The following is a 27,994-nucleotide window of genomic DNA, read 5'->3' on the forward strand; positions in this document are numbered from 1 at the left end:
AATCCTGTTGCAAACCCACATTTAAAAATATGCATTTAACATTACTCTCAGGCACTCTATGCAGATAATGTCATGCCATAATAATGGAAAAAGAAGTCTCCTTTTCTTTCCAAGTGTGGAATTATATTCTGCCGCATGTACATATTCAAATTCTATTCCTACTTTTTCTAAAATTGAAGAGTAGCAAAAACGCTTCCATTAAAATATGACAGCACTGGTACCAGTTACAAGACACATTTACTAGAATGGCTTAAAACATACTAGCTGGGCTAATTCTATGATGTAGGGTAACAATATAGCACACATCCTTTGGAAACAATCAAGACTGTAATGTTAATGTAAAATGATAAAAATGAATTATATCAACAGCACAGTGCCTGCCTGCATGCAAACAGCTGTAATTTAAATACATATTAAAAGCCACAACGCACACACACACACACACACACACACATATAAGCTTTTTAATCTCCCAGTAATTGTACCTGCTGTATATCATACAAGGTGCCACATGAACACGGACAAGAGCCTGCATGAATCTGATTATAAGAACCACAACATCTTAAATGTAACTAAACATAGGATTGATATAAAGATATAGCTAAGATGTGGGAGAAAATTCAAAATTGATATTGGCAGTAAACAATTACCCAGTGGTACAAAAGCAACTATCTGAGCTACAGAACATTACAGGCTCAGTCCAATGGACCACAGAGTCTCTTGAACCCAGAAGAGTTCCAAAGGGTAAGGGTTTAACAGTTGCTTGGATGTAACTACAGAAGGGATGCTGGACATGAAAATCTGGGTACATTCTGGATTTACTGTACTGTACTGTACTGTGTGAAATGTTACCACCTCTAAATTTACAAATGATGATTTCACTCACATGTTTGAGACTTGGGTGCATTGATGAACGTGTGCATTTTTTCTGCATGAAAAAAACTTCAGTTATAGGAATGTGCTTGATATGAATTTGCACCATGACACAGAGGGTTTTTAACTCTTTTCTCCTATGCCATTTTCTTAAACTCAGTTACCCTGCCACAGCTGCAACCAACAACAAGGCCATTGCAGAACCCAGTAATCCCAGTTGAACCAAAGCCAAGTCAAATCAGAGAATCTCTTCAGTAGAAACTGAAGGGGGGTACTTTTGCAAGTCCAGCAGAACAAAAGTACAGAGGGGCCAGCAAAACCCAGTGCTACAATGGCTGTGCAAGCTCGACATGACTAATGTTGAGAAACCAGAGAAAGAGCCAATCTAAGCTAGGAACAGTAGGCTTACAAAGTCAGAAGAACAAATGACAATGTAAATAATGCCAAACAGAATCCATGCCACTATAACAGTGCAAGATCAACAGCACTAATGTCAAACCACAACAGAACAAATCCAGATACAAAGCAGCAACTCTCTAAAAAACGTAAAGGGAACAGATGTAAACTCTTGCAAAAAGAAGAAAAAAATTCATGATACTGACCAACCACTTGAAATAAACAAAAGCTTTCTGGTAATCTCATAGAACCCTCAAAGACATGAAAACAAATGGGAGACAAAAACAGTGTCTGAGAACATGGAAACATTGACTCTCATTCTTCTCAATAAATCCCAAATATTTCCATGATTTTGGGAAAACATATTTTCAGGATTCTGAAAAATTCTCACATATATTAGGAAAATATTGATTTTGTATTTTGGGTGTTTATTTTTGGCTCCAGGATATCTGAATGCACACATTTAGTAGAAAGTACTAAACATGCAGAACAGACTAAACACACATTTAAAAATAAAAAAGAAACCTGACAATTAGCATGATCATCTTTAGTTTAAGAATTTAAAAAATATACCACACACTACTAAATAAACTAAATATACACCACACACTACTAAATAAATTAAGAGGGAGAGGAGATGATTTCCCTATATTTAATCTGAGTGAGGAGAGCAGAATAATATTGTGACGAACCTTGCTGCAGAAATGTTTGGGCTTTGAGAACTGCATCATTAGTTTAAATATTACCTAACAAGTTCATCTAAATATTCCTAACTGCATTTTTCTTTCTTAGAACAAAACATGCTTATTATTATCAAAATATTTAAATCAGCAGAGCTTACTTGGCCAGGCTTTATTTGACCACCTGATCTATAAATGCAATGGAATTATGGAGAAAACTGGTGATAGCATCTTTAAGTAGTAGAATGGATCGCTGCTTTCATACAAATTGGATAACACACTCTCAGTGCCCCTTAGAAATTGTTCACAATTGGATTTGCCTGTTTCACAATGAAGTGGCCCCTTTAAATCTTTGTGAGCTCCCTTCCTGTATCAATATAAGGTACCTTATTAAGGTACCTTCCTGATCAGCTCTGTTTTTACTGTCATCCAATCCTCTGTATAAATATAAATTTATACAGAGGATTGGATGACAGTAAAAACAGAGCTGATCAGGAAGGTACCTTAATAAGTCTTCTATTTTTTATGTCTCTGAAAATTTTAGGAAGTTTAAAAAAATATTGCATTGACTTTTGGCTCTCTTTTCTAACTCTTCTGCAGTCTGCCTTGAGTCTCAGTGAGAAAGGTGGAGTGTAAATGAAGTAAGTTCATGAGGTCACTACTTCCTCTAACACCCTCTTTCTCTGTCTTCTTGCCTCTTGCCTCAGTATTCTTGAGTGTTAAGCATTGCTTTGAATGTTTGCATGTCAACATGGATATTCTAGTGTTAAATGCTGTTGCTCTATACTTAATATTTTTATGAGTGCTTGATGGTGCTAATTAATTCTCCCTATTAATTGCCTCCGATTTCACCATATTCAATATATCACTGCCCACATTGGACACATTCCCTTAAATTACTTGTAAAATCTGAGCCATTCACTTTTCATACTGAAAGGAAACAGAAGATCTTCATTACGCTCAGGCTAGCTTAACCTGAGGTTGATATCAAAGTGATAAGTGGGCTTCATTGACATGAACACAAGCCTAGAATATACACATATCTCTCTGGTCATACATGATAATGTTACAATATCTGAGGAATCATCCCATAAACACACAAAAGAAACATCTAACCAATGATTAAACTGATTCAGCATTAACAGATATAATTTCATACACATTAATTTATAAGGAAATCCATAATACAGTTTTGAGTGCCTGGATAATCTCTATGCAGTGTGAAGTATCACTGCAATCCATTGGTATCCTATGTTCATCATAACACACTTTCATGCCCCCACCCCGATTTTGTCACCCAATCAAGATATTTTTCTAGTGCAAACCTATATTTTTGTTGCTACATATCTTAAATGTATCATTGCACACAGTTAGTTTTATTGCATGTAATATGCAGATTTATTAGGCTATAGGGGAAATATGAGGTTTTATTTTTTATGTTTTTAATTATGTTTTATAAGTCACATTGAGACTAATCAGTAATTGTCCATTTATATAATTACTACAACATTTTTCAAATTACACAGTTATTGTAAATATATGAAGAAAGGCTGGGGATAAATATCTTTAAAATACTTATATTTTTATTTGCATGTGATATATTTGGTATAGTCCAAACTCTAGAAAGGTAATGACAGAATTTGATGGGGAGGCAACACCAGTCAAGCAGTCAAGCTCTGCTAGTTAAAATAAAATAAAATCCTGGTTCCCAAATCTTCAAAATTTTCAAAGCAACCAAAAAGAAAGAAACGAACAAACAACAAGCAGGCAAGCAAACAGATGACAACAAATACTCTTATACAAAACCCATCTAGGGCCCAAAATTGAATTGTACATCTGGAATAATACATGTTTTCTAACTCTCGCTACTTCTGTTTCAAGTATTTGGAGATTATGTTGAAAAAAATTCTAGGTCTGAGGTAGGTGTAATCAGTAATCGGAGATTTACATAATTAGTGTAACAGCTTTCAATTACATAATTATTGTAAATATGTGCAGTGATGCAATTAGAAGTTGTAATTACAAAGTGTAATTACATAATTAGTTGTTATGATGTGGTAAAAAACCCTTGTGAAAGAAAGCAGGAGCTCTCTTATGCCGATTCTATAGTGTACATGAATAATACTGCAATGTGTCTAGGAAGGAGATAGTATATTGACTGTTACAGTTTATGAAGAGATCATAAATATTAGTTTTAATAGAAAATATAACGATTGATAATATACATATTTCCTCTCCTGTTCTTTAGACACAGGGAAGACTTTCGCTGTATGGCTATGGATAAAAGAAGAGACATGGCAATGGATAAGGGAGGAGACAGATAAAATGGTTGAAAACATATATGCTCTTGTAACAATGGTAAACAGTCATAGTTCTTAAAAGGCCCCATGAATAAAAGTATACTAGGAATTTATACAGAACACCCAGTGCTCAGAGCACTTCACACTTCTACTCTTTACAACAGACTTGAAATGTAGACCAGTATAATTATCTTGATATTTCAGATTAAGAAAGTTAAGTCTACCTTGTAAGTTAGTGACAGAGATTTAAACTGGGGATCACTCAGATCAAAATTTTCTTTATCACTACAGTACACTTGCTTGTGAAAAGCAGGAACATAAACCTATAAAACTGAGCCACCTCTTTGGGGAGCTGCAGAATCAGAAGCACACATCAAAAGATGTGGAATGTTTTACTGTAATTGTTAGGCCTAATATTTCCCTTGAGGCACTAGCTTAGCTTTTGAATGATTAGAGATCTGCACAGCATTAAAGGAGACAGGCATCAAGTAGGGTTCTGAGGGGCAGGAGCCTCTCTTATATGGATGAAGATACTCATGTCCCTGCCAATCACCAAAGACAGTACTATGAAAATTTAAGACTACTCTGTTTAGTTACTTTTCTTTTAGTAAGGTGATGTGTGATTAGCCGGACCCTTCAGAACAACACAGAAATTGGGGGTGGGGTGGGGTGGGGTGGGGTTCTTTGCAGATCAGCCAAGATTTTCACCTCACTATTATTAGTTCATTAAGCAAAATTTCCTAAACCGCCCACCTGGAAACAATTCTATCCAGCTTTTAAAACTATTTCATAACTGTCTGTGTTTTAAAAAGACAGACTTGAAACAGGCACTTATGCTAAGTAAACATAATGCCCACAATAATACCCTACCATCTTCATTTAAATATTTCATATCTAAGTAATCCTTAGAAAGTCTCTCATACTAGAAACAAGGGTTGGAATTTCAATCAAGACATTTAAAATATACTTACTATATTGGCAATTCCTTCCCATAAATTCACCTGGGCACTCACAGGAATAATTTGCTATGAGATCTGTACAAATTCCACCATTTTTGCATGGTTCAGCTTCACATTCATTCACATCTGCAGGGAATGGCCAAGGAAAGTGTTAGGCAAAATTAAGAAAATGTACTTTCAGAATAAGTAAGAACCTTTGCAAAGTTGTGCGTGATTGTGGTACTGCTAACAAACATACATCAGTGAAGCATACATTAGATCAAGAGGAGCTCAGCAATGCTTAATTGTTACAGCATTCCTTCCCCCAAGAAACTCCATTAAGTATCTAACAATGTTATGCATATTAAAAATATAAGGCATTTAAATGCACCTTGGGATTTATTGCAAAGTTGGGCATGTGCTGAACTTCTCCCATTTCAATGACAGGACAAAACTAGATGAAACTCTGGGAGCTTGATAACTGGATTGGTTGTGTCTGTGTGCATTTTCTAAAGAGTTCAAAGAAGCTGGTATGGAAAGAAGGCATAAAGTGGATCATAAAAATGGGGCTAGAGGAGGAGAATTCTGTGGAAATTTAGGACAGGTGTTTTGACAGACATGGTGAGATTCCTGGAAGTGGTCAGCATACCTCTTTCAGTTCACGAGGCTGACATAGTATACACTATATTACAGTTCTGTTGCTACACCTTGGGATGTGAATGACAGGTGGACACTGTTTTTTTGGGAAACAAAAAGAAGTAGGGATGTGTACCAAGAAAAAATTTGGCAGCTTGTCAGCCTTTCTCCATAGAGAGAACTTTAGAGGGTCTGCCGAGGAGACATTTAGGATCAATTGTTTGGTGGGTTCTTTCTCAATCAATCTCAATCGCATCACAAATCGACTGAATCAAGTCCAAATCAAATCAAGCTTTTCTGATTCAGCTCATTTAAATTAATGGGATGTGTGATTCGACTCAGATAAGCTCGGAAAATTCCTGAATCAGCTTTGATTCAATCTTTTTTCGCCTTGTCCGAGTCAAATTACACATCCGTAACCCAGAAGCAACTCTGAGGCCACTGCAAATATTGGTGGAAAATTAAAACTTTCTATTTGATATTTAAAGTCTAATCTCCCACAGTAATTGTCTTTAGTATACACAGGGATAGAAATCTTAGTGATTCCTTTAATTTATTTTGTGTGTAATTTCACACTTTAAAAGCATACCTTCAGGGCAACAATCCCCATAATCTCCTGGGACCTTACTACCATAATTAACTATTTATACAAGTAGCATTTTGACAAATTATTCTTTTTAATGCTGCGATAAATAGAAGTTGCATTAAGTAACAAAAATGTAACAGTAATAAGATATAGTTTAAATTTATAAGACTTTTAATAAAGCAAACAGAATTAAGATGTAGTCCAGATATACTGTTCATCATTAGGCAGTCCTGTTAATGGTCTGCCATCCTGGGAACATTTGTCCCAGGGACTGTATTGGGATTACAAAGAAATAGTGACAACCTTTTCCTGTTTCCTTCTTCCTTTCCTACCCAACAGCCAACCTACATTTATCTGCCGCTTTGTCTTCAGGTTTCCCTTTTCATCTTAGCAGCCTCTACACAGAAAAGCCATGGCAGAGTTGTGTGATGCTGGCCATGTTAGGGAACGATCAAGGACATGTGGAGGAAACATCACTTATCCATGTATCTCCCCCAATACCATTTTGTTTTTCTCTTCTCTTGTTAATTCCTATATCTTTTTCCCTTTCTCTCCTCAGTCATTCACCAACCTACCTTTTATCTGCTTCCCATGTTCAGCTATATTTATTACTTATTTCATTTAACCCCCCCCCCTTTCTCCTCTCCTCCTTTTTTTCTTCTCACAACAACTCTGTGAGGCAGGTTAGGCTGAAAATATGCATCTAGCCTCAAAACATTTAGTGAGCGGTGGAGATCTGCACCTGGGTCTCTCAGATCCTACTCTGAAGTTCTGACTGCTACATCGCTCAGACTTTCATAAGAGGACTACTGTTAAAAAACAGCAAGCAGCCAGACCTAAATAAATTAGGCAGTTCAAGTGGTATCAAGTCACCCAGTGATTGTTGTCAGGGCTGGTCTCAGTCTTTCCTCAAGGGCCAAAGCTGCCCTGAAAAGGGCCATGGCCCTTCTTCCTACCACTTCCTCAAAGAAACCAGGCCTTGAAATGCTGTGAATGCCTAGCAATGACCACTGAGGGAGTTCATTTGTTGAAGCTAGAGGCACTCATTTTCTCATTTTGGATTTTTTAAAACCACCTTTCTTCTTTTTGTTTTTCAAAAAGATTTCATTTTTTCTGCATAGTTCAGGGGGAGGGAATGGTGGAAACAAAGTAGATGGGGGAGGGGAGGGAGGAGGTTGTGTCCCAGTGCACATTTTTGTTTTCTGGAGGTGGGAAATGAGCTGGGAAGGTGGTGGTGAGCAGTTTTCTCCTGATGATTCAGCCATGTGTGTACTTTGTTTTAAAGCACAAAATGTATTTGGGCTTTCAGTTACCTGTCCAGCCTTCTCACAATTTGGGCAGGCAAAAACAGCCCCGTTTGGCCCATTAATTCGGTGCCATAACCAAATAGGGTTGCCAATGCCATACCCCTAGCCTTGGATGACAAGGGTACATAAATAAGGGGCCCTGAAGATGACCACATTGATCAGAAAAAGTTAAAAATGGATTAGTTGCTCCATTTGGATCCTGTTCATGAAGTATTTTTATGACCCCACATTATGCATATATTACTTCTGTCTTCTCAAATCACATTCTGAAGTATAAGAATCTAAAGCAAAATGAGTGATGTTTCATACTGTCAGTGCTAGTGTAACCTTATTTTAATTGATTAATATATCAGTTTATTTTTTTAGTTTTCACTCACTTGAAAGATCTGATGATGACTTACAACATTAGAACCAATATGGTAAAAAAAACCAGCAAAAAATCAACTAACAAAAATATACCGTGCCACTATTAAAACAGCCCAAACATGTGGCAACCCTTCAAAGTCCCCCAGGACCAACCATCTGGGGAAACACAGTGTCCACTCTCCTGACGCCCCTGATAGCCTCTAAAGGGAGTCTGTTTGTAAACAAGGAGAATGGTGCACCAGCAGGACTCCCACCCTCTCCCCAGAACTTCAAGCCAGGCCAACACATTCAAAGACAGTGATACTTGGCACAGGGATCCTCTGGAAGTGGAAACAGATAAAGATTGCCACACACCACTCCCCCCCCCCCATCCCTTGGTTGATGATAACAGAGGATCAAATATCCTCAAGGTATAAACTCGGTAAGAGAAACTACCTCATTTTCACCCACCCAGGTCTCAGTCAAGCACACCAGGTTAAAGCATCCCTGTTGGATAGCTTCTTGGAGAACTGTGGTTTTATTTCTTGCTGATCTAGCATTACACAGCATCAAAGTGGAAGAGAAGGGAATTAACTAGGTCTGTACACTGTCGTTCTTTTGGATAGGGGTTCCAATGCATTTATATATTTATTTATATATTTTGTCACCCTGTGTGGGAAAAAAAATCTCCTCCCACTACTATACCTTCCTATGTTAGATAGGCAGCAAGGAAACACTTTTGGATGCTTGTTTGTTCCCCTACTCATGGCTCCAAGACAACCAGTGTAATTGTCAATTGGACCTCTACATTCTACCCAGATCCCCTGCTGAGTAAACAACATATATCAATTTTTGAGGGAAGACACTTTATATGAATTTGGGGAGTTATCTGTTACAATCTGTGTCAAAGGCCCTGTTGCTCCCAATTCCAAATCCTCAATTCTACAGCTGAATATTGATGGGTTCATTCAGTGGGTGGGGGGTGATCACACTGAATTAAGAAGATATGTTATAGGGGTTGAATAAACCATTGGAAGATTGGCGCTAAAGCTAGGTTTACCAAAAATCCCTCAGCATTTGGAAAAGGGAAATTCGGGGCATTAATGCTGAGCAACTCTTAATTGCCAGAAGTCTAGACCTCAGTTGATCCCAACGATCAGTGCTTGCTCTCTGCTCTGAAACTGAGAGAGCAGCATAAGAACTTCTTAAGTCCTCCTCCAAAGCATCATTAAAAGAAGAGCTATCTATGCTGTTTGCACTGGTCTCCAGGCAAACAGGAAAGTCAACCTGACCAAGTAGCTCATGGTGTGAAGCTAGCTGGTCCTCCCTTCAGGAGCTGATCTTCAGTCCTAAGACTGAAGAGGAATTGAGTTTTTTGATTAAAATGCTTGTCCGGTGTACATAAAAACCTGTGTTGGGAAAATTTCTTTTGAATGTAGGAAGTCTTTTCATTGGATTAATGATGAGGTGACAGCTGAGCAGGCAAATGTTAATGATATTGTACAAGTCTGGCAAGAATGATTAAGGAGATCAACTGAGTTCACCTTAGAGCAGGGGCAGTCAACCTGTGGTCCTCCAGATGTTCATGGACTACAATTCCCAAACTCTGGCAGGGGCTCATGGGAATTGTAGTCCATGGACATCTGGAGGACCACAGGTTGACTACCCCTGCCTTAGAGGACCTAATTCTGTTGCCAAACAAAGTTCTCAGGTGCTGCTCAGCATGGAATTTAGTATTCCAAAAGGGGATATATCCATCAAATTGTTAGATGTTTTAAGTTCCTTACCCTCATGCAAAAGGTTGCCTATCCGTCTGCATTTTATAACTGCTGAAACATCCACGGAGTCCACTGGTGTCCCATGTGCACTTTTCAGTAAGTTATTTCATGTTCAGCCTATGCTTTCCTCAGCAGCACTATTTTAAAAGTATAGTATGCAGCAAATATAAAGAAGCCAAGAGGGAATAGAATGTACAGAAGAGCAGACTACAGAGAAAACGAACTACATCACAAGCACATTGTTAATATTTTTAAATTAAACTCTGAAAACTGCAGGATGGTTGATGAATTATGCACAAACTGCCCGTGTCAAGTGCTAGGGAGACTCAGGACAGAATATATTAGCAGATGTGCCTTAATGCTGTGGATAAACTGAGTTCTGATAAGATTATAAAAGATATTGTCCTTTGGCAAATATCAGTTCAAATCCTCTTTTGTGCAATAGATTCTTAACTACACATTAGCTTTTCAGACCAACAAAACTCTGTGACTGATATTTTAAAAGAAGGGGAATTAAAGATATTCAGATCAGAAGGATGACCCCAGTGGGCAATTCTTGCTGGGCAAAAACAAGCATATAGAATCCTCTTTCAGAAAATATTTGCATTACAATAGCCAACAGAAAGTGACTCATTGGTCTATAGGCCTAACTCCTAAACAATAATAGAAAGGACAGCTATAAACAATGATAACTAAAGAGAACTTTAGTTCTCTTTAGCAATCTTCAAGCAAAGGTTGGATGCACACTTTTCTTGGATGCTTTAGGATGCTTAGGGCTGATCCTGCGATGAGCAGGGGGTTGGACTAGATGGCCTGTATGGCCCCTTCCAACTCTATGATTCTATGATTCTAACTTCCATGTTCAAAGGCAATATACCTGAATTGAAGGGATAATCATTGTCCATTTCCACTATAATAGGGAAACAACATACAGCCAAGAAGAGAATAGTACTGCTGAAGTGTGTATTCCCCAGGATCAGAATAAATTAGGGTGGAGGGAGGTGGGAATGGTTCAGGGCACAGGATGTGAGCTAGTCAATTAAAAATAAATTTAGAACTCTTGGGGGGGGGGAAGCTTTTCATTGCAGCTTATAATTTTCCAGACCCTTGCTAATGTGAGCCTGAGGAGTTGTACGATTCGTGGGATGAAAACTGCCATTTAATACTAAACGTTAAATACAGTGGGTTTAGGAAGGTGCATCTCTGTTGAAATGGCACTGTAAAAGTTGCACTAGTGCTGGCCAGTTAACTCAGATTTCAAAATCAGTCTATTCTTCATAGGATTGATATCTGAAGCAGCTTCCATGTGGCATCTTTACACTGTAAGCACTTCAAAGGTAATTTCTGTGTGTGACAAACTCAACATATTATGAGAAAGCCTGATGTAAAGGTTTAGTTCTTCATGGCTAGAGCTAACAGTCATTGCATGAGTAAAAGAGCAAGAGAGCTTCTTCATGTTTTAAGAATTTATAATATTTTCATGGTGTCCATCCACCTCAAGAGGAAGAAATTGCCAGCTAGCCTTTTAGCTATTCCAGTTTCTGTCCCTTCAGGTGTGACATTCAAGCAAAGAGTTGGTAAGCCTTTCATTTTACTCCATCCAGAGTTATCTGAATAACTAAGCACAGGAGTGCTCTGTGTTGGTAGAGAAATGACTTATCCCCTATAGTTTTCCTTTTGCTAATCTTTTACCCGTCTTGAAGATACTGAAGCTGTGCAAACTGTAGCCTACAATATAATGCAATGTATGAGTGACTCTAAGGTAGAGGACATTTCTCCTGAGGAACAATGTTATATAGTTACTCTTTCCAAGTATAAAATAAATCAAATAAAAAAAAAACATGATACTGAGCTATTTCTTTTTTGCATATTCAATTACATATTCAAGTCTAATAGTTTTGTTAAAGTATACAGCACCTAAATTGATGTTTTCAAGTAAACTGTATTTTCCTTTTTAATTTTTTTTAAGTTTTTTTTTCTTATCCAGGGATTTCCCATATAACTATAGTGTTGAGAAATTCTGTGTGATACAGATGTTCAGATCCAAGAACACCTCTAACAAGAAAATACAGCATTCTGCAAGACTCAGATGGCCAATACGTTTGTTTTCTGATAAGCCGTTAGAACTTGAAGGGTAGTCTATAGAGAGAAAACACAATTGTTTCTTCTTTCTTGACTTCTAGAAAGATATGAGAGAGATTTTGCTGATTTGATACTCAGTCTTCCAGAGGAGTGAGAAATAAGCTACTATTTGAAATAAATGTATATTTTCTAAGAAATTGGCTGAAGAATAACATGGAAAAATAGAGCACATCAAATCCTTAGATAATAATTTTGCAAATAACGTGCAACAAACTGAAAATATTTACATTCATTGCACACTTTATGGTAAGTGTGCTGTATTGAGAGATAAGATGAATATTAGCATATAAACTAGAATCTGGGCCATTGTGCGAGCCTATGCATTGGCAACACCTTTCTTGATCAAAATGACATTTTTCTCTAGATGAGAATTGCCATAAAATACTGATTTGGGGAAATTATTTTTTTTAAAGAAGATACCATCAAACTACCAAGTATATTAAGCAAAATTATTTAAATTCTAGCATATATTTTGGTCCATTGGTGAATGGACAAAGTGCTGAATTTGAATGGGTTTGTGTGTCTGGGTTAAAATTCCTACATACTTATGAAGTGGCCCTCAGATTGATTGAGAGAGCACCTCATAAGATCACTGTGTATGTCAAACTTCAGAAAGCAACCATGAAATCCTTGGAAGAGGTTACAAACCAATCAAGAACTTAATTATTCTGACATGGAAAATAACTGTAATAAGGTCAACTACACTCTGTCAAAGAACAATAAAATTTCATTAATCACATTAACAATTTCAGAAATATAATTCCATTAATTGTGAATACAGAGTTCTGACACCCCTCTAGCCATTCCCTCCACACGCAGTTGAGGATGTGGGAGAGGACCCGATCTTTAGTCAAATGCATGGCAACACCCATGGTGAGGTGATTGTGGAAGAGTTTCCACAAGCAGGACCCCATAAGCTGTCTACAGATCAGTACTGGTGTTTGGAAGCAGCAGGTGGCTGAGGGCATCAGCATTTCCCGTGCCCTTTCCAGGAGTGATGGTCAGGCTTTCCCAGAATGCATGTGGGACTAGTTCGAGAACACCTTGTTCAACTCCTCCACATGCAGCCAGCCAGAAGAAGAAGAAGAAGAAGAGTTGGTTCTTATATGCCACTTTTCTCTACCTGAAGGAGGCTCAAAGCGGCTTGCCTTCCTTTTCCTCTCCCCACAACAGACACCCTGTGAGGTGGGTGAGGCTGAGAGAGCCCTGAGATCACTGCTTGGTCAGAACAGCTTTATCAGTGCCGTGGTGAGCCCAAGGTTACCCAGCTGGCTGCATGTTGGGGGGGGGGGTGCAGATTCGAACCCAGCATGCCAGATTAGAAGTCCGCACTCCTTACCACTACACCAAACTGACCTTGGTTTATCAGAGCCCTTTCTGACCAAGCAGTCATGTCAGAAGCATTTTCAGCCTCATCTGAGTGTCCATTATGGGGAGAAGAAGAGAAAGTGATTGTGAGCTGCTTTAAGACTCATGAAAAGTGGGGTATAAAAAACAACTCTTCTTCTTCTATGAAAGGCAGGGAACTTTTGTTATTTCAGTTGCTAGCCAGGGCTGCCTACCTAGCATAACAATCACCAGTATTCAGTCCGTGTTCATTAAAACACAGGCACTCAGCTCCAACAAACAACAACTTTACTAGAACAAGAAAATACTGAACTACAATAACCAGAACTGAGAAATTTATATACATTATCAAGCCTTCCACCAAGACATGCTATAAGCTATTAACGGGGGCAAAAAGATTGGTCCAGAAAGACTGTCCTGTCTTTGGCTACAAGCCTGGGGCCAGTGAATTCTTAGTAAGAAGAAGAAGAAGAGTTGGTTCTTATATGCCGCTTTTCCCTACTCGAAGGAGGCTCAAAGCGGCTTACAGTCGCCTTCCCTTTCCTCTCCCCACAACAGACACCCTGTGAGGTAGGTGAGGCTGAGAGAGCCCTGATATCACTGCTCGGTCAGAACAGTTTTCTCAGTGCTGTGGCGAGCCCAAGGTCACCCAGCTGGCTGCATGTGGGGGAGTGCAGAATCGAACCCGGCATGCCAGATTAGAAGTCCGCACTCCTAACCACTACACCAAACTGGCTGTCTAGTAAGGGTCCAGGATCATGAAATCAGCTCAATGTCACATTGTTTCTACTGATACAACACCTCTCATCTTTAGCAGTGAAGACAGAGGCAAAAAATATGTTCAGCTTTTCAGCCACTTCCCTCTCATCCCTTAGTAATCCTTTGACTCCTTAGTCATTCAAGGCCCCACTGCCTCCTGGCTGATTTTCTGGTACTAATGTATTTGAAGTATTTTTTCTTATTGGTCTTTATTTTATTTTTCTTCAGCTCACTTTTCTTTAGCTCACTCAGCTTTTCTTTAGCCCTTTGGTAAAGCGGGACACCATTGACCGGGGGGGTTCTTGATTAAAAATTTGGTCTATATGAAGCAACAAAAAGTTTCATAGAATGCATAGAATGCAAAAATAGTATTGTAATATATATATATATATATATATATATATATATATATATATATATATATATATATATATATATATATATATATATATATATATATATATATATATATATATATATATATATATATATATATATATATATATATATATATATTTAATTTCAACATAAGTAAAATTTGCCAGGTGCCCCCAGATGTCCCTCCAAAAGTGGGACAATCTGGTCACCTTACTCTAGTTCACTATGAAGGGCTTTTTAAAAAAAAATCTATTTATTTCTTTCCTAACTTGGGGTATACATTTTATGAAGGCTTATAGAATTATATTTAAGCCTCTAAACTTCTCAAAGGGATTTTGTCCTCCTTACTGTTACTTTCATTTCTTCTTTACAAGCACCTTCATTTGAGAGACATTATCACTTCTAAAGTTAAATGTGGTTGCTTTGGTCATTTTGAGCAACTCCCTATTTACATAAATGCTGAACTGAATAACAATATGGTCTCAGTCCCCTCACATTTACATCTCTCACCAGGTCTTGGACATTACTTAGTATTAAATCCAGGACCACCTCTCACCTGGTAGGTTCTGTGGTCACCTGCTCCATGGTGCAGTCATTGAGAGTATCTAGAAACCCAATCGCTTTCTCCTGACTAGAACATGTACTGACCAAATCAATGTATGGGTAGTTAAAATCACTTATTATGACACAAATATTATGTCTAGGTTTTCCTTTTAATTCTTTTTCTATTTTAAAACAATTATCTAACCTGGTAGGGGACAAAAAACACTCAGAATTAAGCTTTCCATCCATAGTGTTTCTGTAAGTGACTCTATTTTTCTTATATTCACAATCTTACTGGACTATATAATCTCTCTGACATACAGAACTAGTCCACCTCCAATCCTTCCCTCACTATCATTTTGATATGAGTTATATCAAAATGCGGGAGCTTTTGGCATTCCGCAGGGCCTGTAACTTGGAGCTCTTTCGCCAGGTCTACAGTTGAGGCCGGCGGGCAAGAGAACATCGCCCCCCCTGCCCCACTTCTCGAAATCTTGCGGGGCCATTGGGCAGACTGAGGTCATCAGCCCTCATCCATCCTGAGGTTAGTGATGGCAGGAAGGGGATCTCCCCCACCCTTTTTTGGATTGTTTTTGCATAGATTAATTGTTAGTGGTTTTTATAAGTTTTTACTGGGGTTTTAGGCATTGGGGTTTTTATGTATTGGGGTTTTATATTGTAAGCCTCCGTGAGCCCTTGTGGGAGCTGCGGGATAGAAATGTAAAGACAAATAAATAAATAAATAAATAAATAAATAAATAAATAAATAAATAAATAAATAAATAAATAAATAAATAAATAAATAAATAAATAAATAAATAAATGAATGAATGAATGAATGAATGAATGAATGAATGAATGAATGAATACATAAATAAATAAATAAATAAATAAAATATCCAGGATTCACTGTATCCTAGATTTTCCTCATCCTACCAAGTCTCTGAAATGCCCACAGTTTCTATGTTCCCCTCTGACACTAAGCATTCCAGTTTCCCCCCTTTTTCTTGGACATTTCATACTATATGACCAGGGGTAGTCAAACTGCGGCCCTCCAGATGTCCATGGTCTGCAAGTCCCAGAAGCCCCTGCCAGAGAATGCTGGCAGGGGCTTCTGGAAATTGTAGTCCATGGACATCTGGAGGCCCGTAGTTTGACTACCCCTGCTATATGACATTCAAGAAGCCTTCCATGGATTCATTCATTCTCTCTAGGTCAGGCTTGTCTATCTGCTCCAGATTGTTTGGCCTACTATACATTATAATTATATATGGATTTCAAGACACTTGCAAGATAAACCAACAGTGAGTTTTAAGCAGAGTAACTCACGTTTAAAATTGCAGTGTAGGTCACTTCATACAATTTTTTTATCTGTGCAATTCAATAGTATCTTGTTGACAATGGAAGTAAATCTTGTTCCTTATTAGTTAAACAAGCCTGTAGAAATATTTTGATGCATGCATTCAATTTTACTATTGGCATTAAAGTTTATGGTATAAGATAGTCTCAAAGCATAAGTATATTTAAAAGTCCTTCTTTGAACCTATGTCATACATTGTCTTAGATGGCACCATTAAAATTAATTATTTATTTTAAAGTTGTAAATACCAGATTGTTATTGTCGGCGTTTCTAGCCTGATTTCACAGTACTGATTATTTCCGCTAGTTGTCACAAAGGACAGTGATGGGAGAGAGGATCAATATGAGTACGGCACTCGGGGCAGTCTGAAGCCAGTTTCACAGCTGTCCATTCCTCTGGCAAAATTCCACTGTCATGTAACAATTTCAGAGACTGCAGGTTTAATTAGGGAGGGTTGGATGTGGCAGCTGTATAAAATATGTGTTAATTTCCTTTCATGTTCTGCAAAGTTGGCATTAGTTGAAGGTAGGCTATTAGAGGGAAAAGAATATTAATGTGTAGAATACAAAGCTGTTCATATCAGGCACACAAAATGGGGGTTGAATAAAGGCTAAACTGTTTCTACCTTCTGGAGTAATTGTTCGCATATGACCATTTAAGATCCAACCATATTCTTGGAGGCCCTGTGACTGTGGGTTATTAGGAATTCTGAGGGGGCAGTTCTAAAAAAAACAGGCAGCAGTATTTCTCCATGAGGCGTGCATGGGATGACACTACTATAAAGATTTATAACATGTTGCATGAAGTGAAGAAAATATCAGAGAGAACCGTGTAGCTGCATTGTACCTGCATTAATGTCTTTAATTGGTCCTTATGCTATCTCACCAGATGAAAAGGGTATGTTAAAATAATATTAGGGCTAGAAAACGGCTGGCTTAAGACAAGGCACTGGAATCAGAAAAACAAGAGAAGGGTGGCATGTTTAGATCATCAATTAAGGCAGCTATTCCACAGCACTTGGGGTGAAAATGACTTCCTATGGTCTCTTAAAGAAAACCTTCTTAAAAATCTGAACAACTTGCCATATTTCTATGCATTAACCCCAAAGTATGCTTATGCTACTCACACATGTCTAAGACACTTGAGCAAACATTTCTATTCTAGCAGGGAATACAATATTAGACAATGTGGCTATCCACTCTCTCCAAAGTACAGTTTATATACCAAATTTTAAATTTATCCAGATTTTCTTTTGCATTACCAAGCTGGATCACAGGACCAAGCAGCACTTCTCTTACTGTGTTAAGAATCTAACAAATAGATACAAATCTTGGAGGAACCAACTTCAGATCATTCTCTGGTTAGTTTTCACTGCATGGGTTTGTGTGTGCATGGAGGGAGTTAATATACAAGCACAAGCATAGTTATAGCAGCAGAGTTATAGCAGCTCTTTTCTGGGATAACTGACTAGAAACATGGGTGCTCCATCTTCGTTCTAGAGTTTTAAGCAATTCAAAAAAGTTTATTTGGGCATAAAACTAAAAAAATTCCAGAACAAGTTATTGTATAACTCCCAATATTCTGATCAAAGATTATAGCACTCCTCACATCAAATAAATTTTAGTTGAGGAAAATTATAGATACATGGAGACAATACTAAAAGTTCTGCAGTGAATTAACATTCCTCTGATACTGTACATTTTCTGTTTTGTTCTTCTCAGAAAATTACCCAAAGGTAAATGGTCATTTCCAAAATTACTCCAGTAGAATCGAATCATGATTTTGCCATTGTGTACTTCTTGTGGCATCTACTCATTTGGAACAGAAACCTTCACTATGATCTGCATTTTTGGTACCTGGCTCATATAGTTGTACAAATAGAGTGAGAAATCTGTAGTCTAGTCTGATGCTGGTCCTGTGATGCTGTAGAATTTTCTGTGGTTCTGTGCTTTTGACATAAATCATAGATGTCATTTTTGTAAATGAAAAGTTTGTTTTGTAGCTAACAGAGCCTTGTTGTGAGATCCAATCAAAATGCAGTACTATATTAGAAAGGTCATGTGTATTGGAATGTTTCATTTGCAAAAGTGGTAGATAAAAACAGTGATTGTGCTGTAATAGTGCACAAAATTGATTTCAGATTACATTTGCCATCCACAGAGCTAGTGTGCTATTACAAGCCCTCTAGTGTGCTATTACAAGCCTACTTTCAGTTTCAATTTTCTCAATACCAATCAATAGTGTGAAACTCTGCAAACATTTCTTACTAAAAAACAAAACAACAATGGAATTGAAGCTGAGGCAGAGTGGTTACTTAGAGGCAAGCTTCAAGTTGTTGGTGGTTGAGAATGTCTTTAGCCACTATATCACACCTAGGCCCGTTCCGCATGGTAGCAGCTGTACCAGGTCATTGCTGGTGTGTTGCGGTGGAGCAGCATGCTCTGTCATTTCTTGTGTCCTCACAGGGGACACATTTGAGCAGCAGATGCTGTCTGCCTTGGGTTTCTACATCCTAATGGATGCAGCCACAGCTGAAAAGTTTCACCTCACAGGGGGGGATCATGGGGGAATGGAGTTACAAGAAGGTGGGATTGCAGGAGGGCCCTGGCCTGGTGGCAAAAACATGTGGAAGTGGGGATTAGCCCCGATTCCATATGAGTACTCTCCTAGCCTTTTCTGCCTGTGTGGGATCTGTCTACAATCTGCAGTCTATAAATCAATTTATTCAGAAGTTTTACCAGGAAACCACCACCAGTAACATCTTCATTAATGTTAATTATTTGTTAATCAATCAAATACATTCACTATTATTGCACGCTGCATCACTATTTGGATACTATCAGACAGCTGTGCGATTCTTGAATTCCCTGATTGTTATTGATACAAGTTCCCCAGATTCAAGTAAGCTGATCTGCATATTATGCAAATTGACAATATACAAATCAAACATGTTAACTGTTAGGTTATCTACTAATTATTTTGTGCTCTGCTCTTAAATCCAGTTTCTCTGCAGAAACAGATAAGAAACTCACTGCAAAACTCAATGGACTCCAGAAGCCCTGTCACTGAATGCTTGCCAAGTAAATGAATTTATTTGTAAAATTTCTACCTGTTCAAGGCAGTTTACAAAGTAAAATAAGATTAAAAAAACATAAAATGCTACCCAATTGTTAAAAAAATTATGAACTGTTAGTCCCATATTGAAAACCCAGCCTGACCACTAAAAAGATACAAAGTATTTCTCATAAAACAGTTATTGGAAGCAAGAAGCAGACTATAAAAATACGAAGAGGATTTTCTTGGTGAAAATAAATGTTTTGGGCTGGTAGCTCAGCAAGGGTAGCTTGGAGGTCAGGTGAGTCTCAAAAGGAAGAACTCTGTGAAGATAAGACACCACCAATGAAATGGCCTTCTATTTCTCTGGTTCCACCTGTATCAGCTCTGCAAGCTATAGACCAGAATGTGGAGAAGCTATCTACTGGTATGCTGCATGGTATTGAAATAAGTGGTCCTTCAAGAAACTAAGCCCCAGACCATTCAGCACCTAAAGGGGAAGAACTAGCACTCTAAAATGTGGGTGGAAACAGATGGGCATCCATTGTAAATCTTTCAGCAGAGGGGTAAATAGAGTTGTGGTATCTCACAATTAACAGTAGACTGGCTGTTACATCTTGGACCAGATTAAATTTCTGGACAATTTTCAATAACAGCCCTAAATTCTCTCCAGTCTCCACAACTTTAACTCTCCATCTTGAACAGATTGCAGAAAAACACATTTTTTTTTCTAAATAAATACATAAATAAGACATGCATTATATGGACTATTAGCAAAGGAAATTGATTTTCCAAGTATATACCGAATCCCACTCTTCCTGATTGTTGCATTTATACCACTGTGTTATTGTTAAACTGAGTTATCTGTATTGTTTCTGTTTCGTGTGAATTGCCCTAAGCCTTCGGGGAGGATGTTATATAAATATATAATAAATAAACAAACAAATAAACAAACCAGGCCAGCCAGCTCGAGGCAGTTCACATCAGTAAAAAACAAGAATTAAAATAACAGCTGCAAAGCAACTACAACCTCCTCCCCCCCAACTTGTGCATCTTGAAGACTGCCTCCAACCATCTCGTACCTCAGGATGGGGTGTGCAGAGGAGGGCTCCAGATGATGTTTCAGCATCCAGCCTCAACCAAACTCTAAATGAAGCCATGCATCAGCTTAGATTCTTCCTCATTGAGTTAGCAGATTGTCTGCTGCTAGAAACTGCATATGTAGTGGAGAATACAAAAGCTGGCTTGAAACTCAACATCAAGAAAACTAAGATCATGGCATCCGGCCCTCTCAATTCCTGGCAAATAGTTGGGGAAGAAATGGAGGTAGTGACACATTGTATTTTCCTGGGCTCCAATATCACTGCAGATGGAGACTGCAGCAAAGAAATTAAAAGATGCTTGCTCCTGGGGAGGAAAACTATGGCAAATCTAGACAGCATCCTAAAAAGCAGAGACATCACCCTGCCAACGAAAAAGCATCTAGTCAAGGATATGGTCTCTCCAGTTGCAATGTATGGCTGTAAAAGTTGGACCACAAGGAAGGCTGAGTGTCAAAGAATTGAGCTTTTTAACTCTGGTGCTGGAGTCCCTTGGACTGTAAGGAGAACAAACCGGTCAGTCCTAGAGGAGATCAGCCCTGACTGCTCCTTAGAAGGCCACATCCTGAAGATGAAACTCCAATACTTTGGCCACCTCGTGAGAAGGAAGGACTTCCTGGAGAAGAGCCTAATGCTGGGAGCGATTGAGGGCAAAAGAAGAAGGGGATGACAGAGAATGAGGTGGCTGGATGGAGTCACTGAAGTAGTTGGTGCAAACTTAAATGGACTTTGAGGAATAGTAGAGGACAGGAAGGCCTGGAGGATCATTGTCCATGGGGTCGTGATGGGTCGGACATGACTTCGCAACTAACAACACAACAAGTGGTAACATTATGTAATGGTGGAAGTAATAAAGACCCCTTCATTGTTGTTCTGTTCTAGGCCTCATCAATGATGGTTTTAAATGCCAATTTTTATAAAGGAGTCCAGAGGTGAGGTAGAGGGGAACCATAAAATTATAGGCCAACCAGGCTAACTTGTCCTGGGAAGATTAACAGAAATCATAGTCAAAGATAGTATGTAGTCATGTTGTTCTGAAGCAGGAGAAGAAATTTTGAGTCCAGTGGAACCTTTCAGATTATTGAAATTTTATTTTAGGTATAAGTTTTCATGTGCACATGAAACTCATACTTTGTTCTGATGCTTCAAACCAACATGGCTACCCATCTAATTGTATCTTGGTGAAAACTAAGGCTGATTATAAAGAAGCTAACTATGAAGAGGTCCAAGAGGATCTCCACAAATTGGGTGAGTGAGCAACAATATGACAATATGACAAATAAAATTCAGTGTAAGGTGATGGATACTGTGACAAAGAAGTTTATACAATTATGCACTGGGAGAAAAGAGTTAACAAAGAGAAATTTTTCTCCTTCTCCCGAAATACTAGAACTTGAAGGTATCCAATTAAAATGATGGGCAGTAGACTGAGGACAGACAAAAGGAAATGTGTCTTTACTCAGAGAGTGATTAAAATGTGGAATTCACTGCCAGATGATGAAGTGATGGGCCACAGGAATGTGGTGGTGGGCAGGAGCAGGGTATGCTGCAAGGCAGGCTGTGATGTCCATGGGGTCTCAGAGACATTGCCTGTCCAGATGTCACTGTGCTCACATTCCAAGACACCATATGAGGGATGGTTCCCTGTCAATGATGAAAGACACTTGATCACAGATGCTCCTTTTGGCTGAGTGTGCCATGACAGGACTTTCTGGGACACAGAACACGGTCCAAGCAGTTGGATACTATGTATGAAGCAGTGCTTGGCTTCCAGGGTGAATTTTCTTGTGTTACAGGTGCTGGTCATGCTGAAAGAGACAGGGAGCATTCACCTGGGGCTCAATGGCTGCATCCACATTACTTGGATGGGACATTGTAGCATATGGTGTCCAGGCTCCTGGCACTGCCATGCAGGTGGCCCTGAGGTGACTGTACTTTTTCTGAGTGACAATGACTTGCTGCTGATGCTCCGCTGGCAGCTTATTAAGTAAATATTGGGGGCCTAGTGGGTTTGGCGGCAATGTTTTCCTGAAATGAAGGGAGTGGCGGGGCCCAATTATTAAATTGGGTGTGTTCTCCATCAGTCTGTTAGTTGAACTTGCATGCAATGTGTAGTTTCATGGGAATTTTGCCTGCCCTGCTGGAATGGCAGAGGTTCTAGGAGAGTTGGCAGGAACTCTCCTATGGAACATTCTATGGTGGGTTTGCATGGGATGGAGCCTATTGGTGGGGAGTCTGGTGTGCGATAGGAGCCTCTATACGAGATGGCACATAAACGAGCATGGCTTACCTGGTGGGGAGGCCAAGGGCTTGTTTTGCCAGGTGGCCTGGGAGAAGATAACTGAGGTTTGTGTCCAGTTTGCTTCCCTACATAGGTCAGTTCCCTTAGCAGTAGATGTCAGTAGGCAAGGGGATCTGCTCTCCCAGCAGGGAATGTTGTAGATCCCCAGGGTGCCTCTGGACTCTATGGGTTTTGGTGCAGTCCGCTGACTACTGGGTCAGTCTCCCTCTCCCATGCTGTGTCAACCTTCCCGTGGGGAGGTAATATATCTATGGCCTTGTTTATACCCAACAATTGTGTATCACATCTTATTCCAGCTTAAAATGCCTTTCTGTGAGTCCATAAGAGAAACTGAAACAAACTTTTGATTTGTAATGCAGTGGACATTCTCCCAACCAGTTATGTCCAATTTGTAGTAAAATGGCAAAAGCTCATCACTTTTAAACCCAGCATACCCATTAATAAAGAATTCAGGAAATCCTCTGATTGAATGAAATAATATGACTAAGAGCACCTGTCTCCAGCTAATATTAAAATGGCCTGAAAAGAAGCTATAAGAAACATATTACTGAAAAGATCTGCTTTTTACAACCCTTTTCATCTTCAGCTGCCATTAAGCAAATGAGCTACTGACAACATCAAGATGAAGCCTTGATCCCTACAGCAGATCTGTTCTCTGGTGCCCCAAAATGTTCAGGGAAGAATTCAGCTCATCTTTATTTTATAATATGGAATTCATCTTATTTTCCCCCAATTTCATTTTTAAAAAATCACAAGGTTAAAATGAGGGGGAAATGTCAATTTCACATGGAGTAATCTTGAGGAGGCACCTAGATATAACACTGAACTGAATGTTCTCCAGGATGTTTGAAGAAAGGTATTTGTTGACGTTAATAGCATGTTAGCAAGTATAACTGTGCAGAAGTTGCATTCTATTTTGAAACAGGAAAGGAGTACTGTATTGAAACTTACTGTGTTGGCAGTGGATCCCATTAAATCCTTCTGAGCACTTGCATACGTAGCCTATGAAGGTGTCTCCTCTATATGCTTCACTAATTTCACATGTCCCACCATTATGACAGGGATTAGGAATGCACGGTCCTGAAAGATAAAAAAAGTAAGACGACCAATCAAACATTTGAACGGAAAGAGTTATGTATACTACTAGCTCCATTTTATGTTGACTTCTCATGATGCAGGTGCTGTGAACATACAAATGACTAATCTCTAAAATATAAATACAATCCTATAAATAAAAATAACTGATTACAAGATAATCAAGCAATAATGTTACTCTCCATCTGCAGTTCTCAGATGTTATATAAAATGACTGAAAATAAAGTCTTAATCAGAACCACAGTATTCTCATCTCTCCATCACTCCTTCTGATTTTCTCTCTTATTATGCATTCCCAATTATATATTATTATTTATTGCTGACTCTATTTTCAACAAGCTGCAATGCTGAACAAATGAGCTATCCCACAGAGATTGCAAGGTTCAAACCAGGTCCCCAATTGCCTTTTTGTTACCATAAAATTGTTTTTGTTAGGGGAAAGTGAAATATGTAAATAGGTCGATGGTTGTAAAAGGTCTCTCAGTAATTAGATAAGGATAAAGACAAGCTTTGGGGGCTTTCCAAGTGGGGCAGGGTTTCCTTCGCAGTGATACAAAATGGATTATTCAATATATTTGCTTGCTGTTTTTTGTTTTTTTTTTTAAGAATGATTGAACCGAGAAAGCTGAGTGCTTGAGTTCCAGGGGGGGGGGGGGAGGGACAGGCCCTGAAAGAGTTTCCTGTTTACATTTGATCTTTAGAGTTGCCAGCTGAGTTGGGAAATACCTGGAGACTTTGGGTGTGGATCCAGGGGTGGGTAGTATTTAGGTCGGGGTGGGACCTTAATGGAGTATAATGCTATGGAGTCTACCCTCCAAAGTAGTCATATTCTCCAGGGGAACGGATCTCTGTCACCTGGAGATGAGATGTAAAACCAAGGGATCCACAGGTCCCACCAGGGGACTGGCATCCCTATTCCAGAGGCTTTCAGTCTTTTGGAGAGGGACCCACTTTTAAACTTACTTTTAAAATTACTGTAGATATCATAACCTACTTGCAGCACTTTCTCCACAGTACTTTCCCACTTCTACTGCCTTCCCATCATTGTTGTTGCCTCAATCTTCCATCACTGCCCTCCTCCTTTATTCTTCCTGCCAAGAATGCTACCTTCCTTCCTCTACTACCACCACATTCTCTCTTGTCGACTTATCCTGCTGCAACTCCCTCCCCCCTTCCTCTTTGTGTTCTCCGTACTTTTTATATCCAACTGCTTCTTCATTTGGGGGACATAAACCTCCATTTTTCACTTTTGGAAACATCCCCCCTCCCCATTTCTGCCCTTAATGTGCAGATTAAAAAAAATAAAACTGAGCAACAGTCAATATTTGATGGCCATTTCACCTTACATTGAACAAATCTAAATTTGCTATTGAACCTGATCCTAGCAGGGCATCTCAGAGCCTCCTGCCCTATATTTGTTTTTTACACAAATGGGTTTAAAAATATCACAGCTGGAAAACACATGCATTGCCCTATTGCATCAAAATAGTAACCAAATGTATTGAAACAATTATACCTTTGGTCTGAAAAGAGCTTACACAGGCAAATTACAGGGCTGCCAAGTATGGATGATCACATTTTGTATGTGTAAGAAGCTGACTCTATTTGGTGCTCAGAGGAAAGACCTCTCCCTAGATGAATGAGCCGTTCTGAATTATGTGGCCTCATTCTCCTCCACTGACTTTCTCAGTAATAGTTAAAGGGTGCACTGAGCTGTCCCGAGTCTTTTTTGAGAATGGGCAGAATAAAAGACAAAATATAAATAATAAATAAACTTATGTAACAGCCAGTGGTGTGGAGTATGTAGCCTTTCACCAACTGCAGTGACAATGGTCAAGGCTAAGCTCCCCACAGCACAAGGCAGAACTGGGCACTTCACAGCAGACATCTGGAGCAGATAGCAGGATTGTCCAGCCCCCAAGAGATGACAGTCCTGCCACGGGGCTACAAAGTGGTTCTGCTCCATGATCTTTTCTGCATGTGGAATACAGCCCAGCATTTTTCTGGTTGCAGGGCGAATTTCCATTTCCGTATCATGTCGGCACCTTTCTGGGGTAGTCCTAGGCCTGGCACAAAGCAGGCCCTCATTCACTCCAGGGCAAGGGAATGCAGATGAACGCTGAGCCATGCTGGAACAACCAGATGAGCGCTGAGCTGCAATGGATTCCTGGTGTGGAAAAGGTCCCCGTGTAGGGGACGGATGCAGGCCACACAATGCAAAACATTGCTGCTGTGTGATACAGAGTAGTCTCAGGAAGTGGGTGGGTACTAACATCATGGCAAAGGTGTGTGCCTCAAGGGCATTGACTGCTTGGCACACATGCTTCATCTGGTGGTGAAGGATGCTCTAGGGCTAGGGAGCACTGTCAGCCACCTGGGATGCTGCCCCCTTAGTTAAAACCTGCTGGTGCCTGGCTGCCCACTTCCAGCACAGCATCATCTGTTCACCTGCTGCACTAAAAGCAGCAGGAAGGGGATGAGGAACTCCATCAATGCCATGATTGCAAATGTGGGGGATGAGAAGAGTGCCATGCAGGATGTCAATTCCTCCATGACCATTCAACAAGCGGAAGCTCAGCATCAGCTTCAATGAATGGCTGACATTCCTCCCCAATGTTATATGTCATCAAGCCTTTCCAGGACACCACTGATGTGCTGTGTGTCCATATAGAGACCCTGTGGCAAGTCATCCCCCTGATTTGAGGGCTTCACCAGGATATGGCTTCTGCACAGGAGCCAAATGCTCTCCCATGAGTCAGGGCTTTGGCAGAGAGATTGCAAGTGGGCATCACTACCGGGATATATCCTCTCTACAAAGAATTGGAGTAGTAGTAGAAGAAGAGTTGGTTCTTATATGCCGCTCTCTACCCGAAGGGGTCTCAAAGAGGCTTACAATCTCCTTCCCTTTCCTCTCCACACAACAGACACCCTGTGAGGTGGGTGAGGCTGTGAGAGCCCTGATATCACTGCTAGGTCAGAACAGCTTTATAAGCGCTGTGCTGAAAACCAAAGTCACCCAGCTTGCTGCATGTGGGGGAGTGCAGAATCAAACCTGGCTCACTAGATTAGAAGTCCACAGTCCTAACCACTACACCAAGCTGGCCTGTCTCTATGACTCACCCAGAAAAAAGGCAGCATTGCAGAGCTTTTTCAATGGAAGAGTGCAGAGCTTTTTCAATGGAAGAGTGCAGGGCTTATTCAATGGAAGCATAAACTATGCAAAGAAGGCTACAGCCCAACAGATGTAGCCAGAGGAAACAGCAGGTGGAAGAGGCTGGGAAGAAGGAGAAGCTACAGTCCAGGAACTTTGACTCAAAGAACGCAGCCAGGGAGAGCCCTGCTAATAGTTGTCAGTAGTGAACTGGGAGGTCAGCAGTGACAGGGGTGCCAGACATGCAATGGTGGAGGATTCAGCAGAGGTGATGGTGAAGAAACAGCTCGACAAGTTCCCTAACATCACCAACAACTAATCCCCTGGAACACTGTTTATGCAAGGCTGTCATCTGACCTCACCTCTCTTGTGTATCATATAGTCAAGGCAACCACCAGATAAGCCCCATGGCTTGGCATAAGAAGAGAGAGTCCTATGTCCACCTAACACCCACACCCCAGCAGGAAAAAGGAGTTCACAATCAGTATGAAATAAATGAATGTGCGATAATACTCTGTTTTTAACAAGTCCCCTGCTTCTTTGTGTAATGCACAGACAAGATTCACCATGGCTGCCAGTTGACACTGAGGAGGGCTAGCTGGAGACAGGTGTGACTGCCGCAGTGGCCTGTTCATGGTGTGAGCTGTGCACACACTGCATGCATAGTATCAAAGTGGGTAGGCAGATCCCACAGCACCTATAAAGGCACCACATGCATAGGTTCCAGCCACTTCACCCAGGATGCTGCAGAGCAGCTTCCCTCCCACCTACCCTATGTTGATGTGGAAACACCCTTGTTCTAGTGTTTGAGTGGGATGTTTCACAGTTAATATTTCATCATAGCTGTGGGTTTGCATGGGATGGAGGCAGGGAATTCAGTATACAATTGGACTCCCTGGGGTGCAGGGCTTCCATAAGAGGTGG

General features: G+C 39.8%; 1 protein-coding gene across 2 annotated transcripts in view; it reads right to left on the reverse strand.

Annotated features, from left to right (window-relative positions):
* Window positions 1-27,994, reverse strand: part of EDIL3 (EGF like and discoidin domains 3) — a 295,349-nt gene that overhangs the window by 110,328 nt on the left and 157,027 nt on the right. For both annotated transcript variants that reach the window (XM_077347541.1, XM_077347540.1), the window contains 2 exons: window positions 23,776-23,904; window positions 5,221-5,334 (listed from right to left, as the gene is read on the reverse strand). In XM_077347541.1, the coding sequence (XP_077203656.1) occupies window positions 5,221-5,334; window positions 23,776-23,904 (243 nt within the window). The remainder of the gene's footprint in view (window positions 1-5,220; window positions 5,335-23,775; window positions 23,905-27,994) is intronic.

Source organism: Paroedura picta, chromosome 7 (assembly GCF_049243985.1).
Source record: "Paroedura picta isolate Pp20150507F chromosome 7, Ppicta_v3.0, whole genome shotgun sequence".
Taxonomy (NCBI): domain Eukaryota; kingdom Metazoa; phylum Chordata; class Lepidosauria; order Squamata; family Gekkonidae; genus Paroedura; species Paroedura picta.